This window comes from Gastrolobium bilobum, unplaced genomic scaffold, assembly GCF_033153095.1.
Source record: "Gastrolobium bilobum isolate Gb01-03AN ecotype WA unplaced genomic scaffold, APGP_CSIRO_Gbil_v1 utg16915, whole genome shotgun sequence".
Taxonomy (NCBI): Eukaryota; Viridiplantae; Streptophyta; class Magnoliopsida; order Fabales; family Fabaceae; genus Gastrolobium; species Gastrolobium bilobum.
Window position 1 is genome coordinate 31,697 of NW_026896767.1, and position 6,306 is coordinate 38,002.

The 6,306-nt window shown below is 36.5% G+C and overlaps 1 protein-coding gene across 1 annotated transcript; it reads right to left on the reverse strand.

Annotated features, from left to right (window-relative positions):
- Positions 1 to 2,333: 2,333 nt before the first annotated feature.
- Positions 2,334 to 6,306, reverse strand: LOC133301919 (probable LRR receptor-like serine/threonine-protein kinase IRK). Its single transcript, XM_061501635.1, has 2 exons — positions 4,811 to 6,306; positions 2,334 to 4,026 (listed from the first exon to the last, which is right to left on the reverse strand). Exons 1-2 carry the CDS (start codon positions 6,304 to 6,306, stop codon positions 2,574 to 2,576), a joined length of 2,949 nt encoding a protein of 982 aa, XP_061357619.1. The 3' UTR covers positions 2,334 to 2,573.

A 6,306-nucleotide genomic window follows, 5' to 3' on the forward strand; every position in this document is an offset into this window, starting at 1 on the left:
AAAAAAAAGCTAAGGAACTAACTGTAAACAAAACACGAATTTGTTTTAGGAGTATAATTTCTGTCATTTTAAAGGTTGGAAGTTGTATTTTTTTAGTTTTTTACTATATGTATTTCTGACAGTATGTTATAACATGAAAAGTTATTTTGTTACACTTTTCACGTCAGCTGATGTGATTGAAGAGAGAAAAAAAATAACTTTTCATGTTATAACTATGTACTGCCAGGAGTACATAAAGTAAAAAAATTAAAGAACACAACTTATATCCGTTTAAAGCATAAATAATTTTCACTTCTTTTAAATATAGGTTCCCAACTTTTTATATTGCTGAAGAAAAAATTATGCAACTAATTACAATTATATATTAGGAGTAGTATATAATTATAATATTAAAGTTATTTTTTATCTCTATCATGTCAAATAGCTTTTAAAAAAATAACTTTTAAAATTATAATTATATATTAATCTCTAATATATAGTTGTAATTAGTTACTGCAAAAAAATTTCCAATGATTTGACCTTAAATATAACTAACGAATAAAATATAATATTTGTTAAAGAAAAAATTATTTTAAATATATCTTACAGCTAATCATAGGTTCTTATAAAAAAATAAAATTGTAACCTTTACTCTTTAAAAGTATTCAAATCCTTGGTACTCAATTGCTTACCGAAACAAATAAATTTTTAGTGCTACTGTTGTACCAAATATTCAGTGCATCTCACTAATGAAAATATTACATGTCAATTAAAATTTTCTTTTTTCTGCTAAAATTTTTCTCTCTCCTCTAATGTGTAATGTTCTTGTTGATAAGATGCATTTAATCTAAGTATAACAGTAATACGAAAGATTTATTCTACTGAAACAAGGGTCATCTCCTCTGCTATATTCTCCTACAGCTTCAACTGTCGTTTTCTTCGAGAAAAATTTGTTGGTTTGGAAGATACCTAATTGGCCGAATTAGAGAAGAAGAAAAACCAAGTCAGATATCAACCAAGGAGTTATAACGAGGTTTCCTTTGTGAAGATAAAGGTACTGAACTCAACGAGATAAAATACTTACAGAGACTCCAAAGGCAATAAATGTTAAGCAGGGAAATAGTACAGCAAAATTATAGTAAAGTAGGGATTTTTAGCTGCTAGGGAAAAATCAAATGATTAGAATATGAAATTAAAAGCAGGGAAAGTTTTAAAAATCTGCTTTCATCTTTATTATTATTTTATTTCTAATAATATACTTCAACGGGTGAATTAAGACTTTCATCATAATATCAAGTTTATAAACAAATTATTTTATTTTAAATTTTCAATGGGTACACTACAGCCTGTCAGCTACTAAAACTATGTAATCAACTCTAACAACATTGTGATTAAATAAAGAAATTGCACATTCAAATACATGATAAAGTAGGTAAATCACTCTAATGAATTCTTTTATAGATTTATCCTTAAATGCATATACAGAAATCCAAATTATAATAATAATATGAAAAGCTTGAGTAGGAGAGTTGGGACTTGGGAATTCCAAATAAATAAATAAAGGAAAGCAGAATGGGTAGCAATATAAGAGAAAAAGAGAACTTTTATTCCGACAGCATCATATCGGGTAATATTCTATAATCCAATAACACAGACTCAGTCCTGGCATCGTGTTTTTTAACGCATGCTCACTATCTCTTATTGCCCACTTTTTCTTTATATGAGCCTGAGGAGTTCTTTTCTAACCATTCCATTATTACATGCGTCCGAATTAGATTTTAAATAAATATTTGCTTTAAAGTGTGCGCTATGAATCTAGGAAGTCCCAACTCTCTTAAATCACTTTTGACTCATAAATTGGCATTTTATTTTATTACACAGTTTCCAATTAATGGAAACATCTTGTCAGGTGTATTTGGCCAAATTCATTTTTGCCAACAAACCAAATCATTCCAGCACGAAATCAGTGCTCCATCAAAGTAAACAGGAAAAACGTCAAACGAGAAAATGCTGTATTCATTTAATTTTTTCCATAACACAGTATATGTCTTGATTTCTGGTTAAGAAAGTCCCAAATCACAATTTATACAAAAGTTTATCTTCTATAATTTTTTTGCCCAAATTATAATTTAAAAATTCTATAGGAAACACCAAACACATACTAATGTATGTGTATCATGTATGAGCTCTTAGCAAGTTGAACCCCTCAAGAGTCTCAACCAAACAAGAGACAAAAGAGAAAAATAAAATGTCAGCAAAAATGATGTATACGCCTCATACAAGAAGAGTACAAATATCATAATTCCTAGACAAACATAAGCGAAGAGCTGTCCAAAACAACAAGTGTGACACCAAAAAAACCAAACTGAAATATGAAATATGAGTAATTGAGCAACAATTTTCAAAGGGGTCCAAAAGGGAACTCGGTGAAAAGGAATCCGGCATCATAGGTGTAGCAGAGAAATCTTAAAACAAACTAGAGACTAACAATGAAAAAGGAAACATTTTGTCTCTTTCTAAGAAATAAAACCGGATTCTTGTTCCCCGGATAACCCATTGTGTATCCTCCAAGTGAAGAAAATTACAAAGTTAATTCATCCCAACAACTCCTCCTGTCCTTCTGAGGGACATCTTATAAGTTCCAGAATGTTAACAACCTCTCCCATGTCAGGGCGATTAGAAGGCACATGAGAAGTACATATTAAGCCTAACTTCATCACAGGAATGGCTTCCTCTGCTGGGAACTTCCCTTGGAGTCTCTCATCAATACATTCCTCCACCCTGCCTTCTTCCAAAGCTCCTCTGACCATGTCACAAAGTACCACCACATCATCCTCCATATATTCCACAGGCCTCTTCCCTGTAACAATCTCCAAAACCAAAACTCCAAACCCATAAACATCACATTTCTCAGTAATTTTAACCGTTTTGCAGGCAAACTCTGGGGCCATGTAGCCAAGTGCGCTCTGAATTTTGCTGCTCAAAATATAGCTATCAAGCATTGGTAACAGTCTTGCTAGGCCAAAATCCCCAACTTTAGGTTCACCGTAACTATCAATAAGGACATTGGTTGACTTAATGTTATAGTGAATAATGTTGGAGTGATGCAAGTGAGCCAAGGCCTTTGCTGTCCCCAGAATCACATTAAACCTCTCATTCCATGAGAGGAAGTTTCCGCCTGATCCTTCATGGAGATGCTTATACAGACTACCGCCAGAGACATACTCGTATATGAGGAGCTGCAGTGATGTAGTCCAATAATAACCTTCGAGTTCCACAAGATTTTGGTGTCTGACTTTTCCTAATTTCTTCACTTCTCTTTCGAAATCTTCTTGAGACTTAACAAGACTTGAGACAGTGAGTTTCTTTATAGCAACTGAACGCCCATCTCCAAGAACTGTTTGATATACTGCCCCGAACCCTCCACGCCCAAGCTCACAATCCTTATTAAGCAAAGCATGTGCTCCAGAGCTGAAATCAGGCTCACCTGAAAACATAACAAGCTTGCCAGAGTTGGCATCGGTAGTTGGGGAATGGCTGAATTCATCCCCTGCGGAAAATGCGAGTGCAGCTGCAGATCGAGCTGTGGAGGACCGAACACGGAGATTGAGAACAGTGATGCCAATGACACCAATTACAATGACAGCAGCTGCACCAATGGCGATGAGAGCAGAAATGCTGAGAATGATTCTCTTGTGACCCAAATTTGGAGGCAGGGAATCTGGGCGGCCAGAGTCAGTAGTGTTGGGATTTAGAACAATAGGCTTTGGGAGAACAGTAGGGCATGATTTGTTCACTGCAGAGCCACAAAGCGATGGATTGCCAGAAACAGAGGAAGGCGAAATGGTGTTGAAAAACCCACCAGCAGGCAGTTCACCTTGAAGGTTGTTGTGAGATAAATTGAACAAAAGAAGATTGGGAAGGTTGGCTAATTGCTTGGGAAGGTTTCCACTGAGGTTGTTAAATGATAAGTCCACAGTTTGCAGGTTGGTAAGTTTTGCAACTGCTGCAGGTATCGAACCACTCAGCCTGTTCTGGGACAGAATCCTACAGAATGCACCCAAAAAGAAAGGGAAATAAGAGGAAAATAAAAGCAAAACCAGGGGAGCCATAGCCATAAACTAATAAGAGCAGGTAGGATCTTACTGAATGATTTTTAAAAATTTAATTAAGGACTAAAAAAGCCACATAATAGCGCCTATTAACGAAAAAAGTAGCAATATATGAAACTACAATAACATAAACTTAAAGCCACAAAATAATAACAGATATATATGTTCCAGAAAGAAAACAGATATTTGGTAATTCATGCCACTGTCACCATCCTTTCCCCCCAGATGTATTATGAAAATATTTTATTCAGCCTTATTGTTTTTCTATTTTGTAGGGTATAAGAAAGGTAGCAGTATCACCGAACTTAACAAAGTTATTGCTGCTGAAATAATAATACATCAGCATTCAGTTGTGCATGTTTATTCCAAAATAACAAAACTGCATATCAGACTGAATCAAAGTCGAGACTATCAGTTGTCTTTTATCATATTATGATAAGCAACTCCTCTCAATAAAACATGGAATAAAGGATATCACAAATAAACGTCTCCATCAAGGGTATATCAACAATGAACAAACATGCTGACTTCAGTTTAAATGTATCTAAGTAATTAAGGGTAAGTTAAACACTTTGTAACCAAATGTACTGCATGCATATTAGCTAAATCCGTCTGATGAAACATACATAAAATCAACTATAAGGGGCAACCTGAAATTACCTGATGTAAATATAAGCATTCGTATAAAATGAAAAATAGGGCAGGGAAAAGAAACTTACAAAGTTGTTAACGAAGAGCAGTTCTCAATTGAGCTTGGAATTTTCCCAATTAGGTAGTTATTATCCAATCTAAATTTTTTCAAGGACAAAGCTCCTCCTATTTCCCAAGGTATGCATCCGTTTAGGCTATTATGACTCAAATCAAGACTAGAACATGATTTTAATTCACCAATTGCAGCTGGTACCGGACCTCTTAGAGAGTTCTTCGATAAATTCAAAAATTGCAAGCTAGTTAAACCTGCAATAGCAGAAGTGATTTCACCATAAAATGCATTGTCAGATAAATCCAAAACTTGAAGACTTTGGACTGCAACTTCAGCCAAGGGATACAATGGGCTTTTTTCCAGGCTACCACTCAGCCTGTTTTCAGATACCAAAACCTTCTCCAAATCTGACTTGAAAATCCATGAAGGAAGACCTCCGGACATTGAATTCCTGCTAACATCCAAGGCCAAAAGGCTTGTGCAATATACCATAGACTCTGGCAGATTACCAGTGAAATCATTTGCAGAAAAATTCAACGTCTTCAATGACTGAAGATTTCCTATAGAGTCTGGCACATGACCAGAAAATCTATTGTTTGAGAGGTCCAATATCTCAAGGCCTTTCATCTCTCCAACCCACTCAGGAACATCTCCTGAGAAGGCATTTCCACGCAAACTAAGGTAATTACACAACGTGAGTTCCTTCAAATCCCCAGGGATACTACCAGAAAGAGAATTCTCGCTGAAATCAATAGACCTCAAAAGCAAGCAACTTCCATAACCATCTGGAATCTCCCCAGAAAACCGATTCCTTGCCAAGTTAATGCTCCGCAAATTCTTCATTGCCTCAACCCCTTTCGAAATCTCACCCTCCAACAAGTTATCAGACAAATCCAGGGACCTGAGTCCACTCAAAGCCCAAATCCCAGGAGGAACAGAACCCGAAAACTGGTTAAAAGAGAGGTCAATGGAAGCAATAGCTGAACATGACCCCAAACTAGAAGGAACATTACCAGAAAATTTATTCCTCGCCAAAGAAACAGTCCTGAGAGACCCACATTGTCGGAAAAAATCATCAGGCACCTCCCCTGACAAATTGTTGTCACTCAAATCAATGACCCTAAGGTTATTGATACGAGCAATGTTGGGGCTTATACCCCCCGTGAGGTTGTTGTTCGCCAGAGAAAGCTTGCGCAGAAATTGCAACATTTGAAGGCCTCGACCTATTCTTCCAGAGAGAGAGAACCCATCAAGGTTAACCTCCACCACCCTATTGGATCTAGGGTTACATTTCACGCCGACCCACCTACCACCACAAGCACTCTCATCATCTTCATTCCAAGATGCGAGCTTTCCCTTGGGATCTTGTACGTCAGCTTTGAACACAATCAGCCCTAGAACGTCGTCGTTCAGTGACGGGTTCACGGCGGTCACTGAAACGAGAAGCAGCGAGAACAAGCAGAGAAGAAGAAGAAGAAGAAGAAGAGCTCTCATGTTGGATAACGCTCGCAT

Excerpts from the sequence above, each read along its gene's own strand:
- LOC133301919 (XM_061501635.1), bottom strand. The coding sequence starts at position 6,306 with ATGCGAGCGTTATCCAACATGAGAGCTCTTCTTCTTCTTCTTCTTCTT. Across the intron at positions 4,027-4,810 it reads TGCTCTTCGTTAACAACTTT|GATTCTGTCCCAGAACAGGC; the intron begins GTAAGTTTCTTT and ends TGCATTCTGTAG.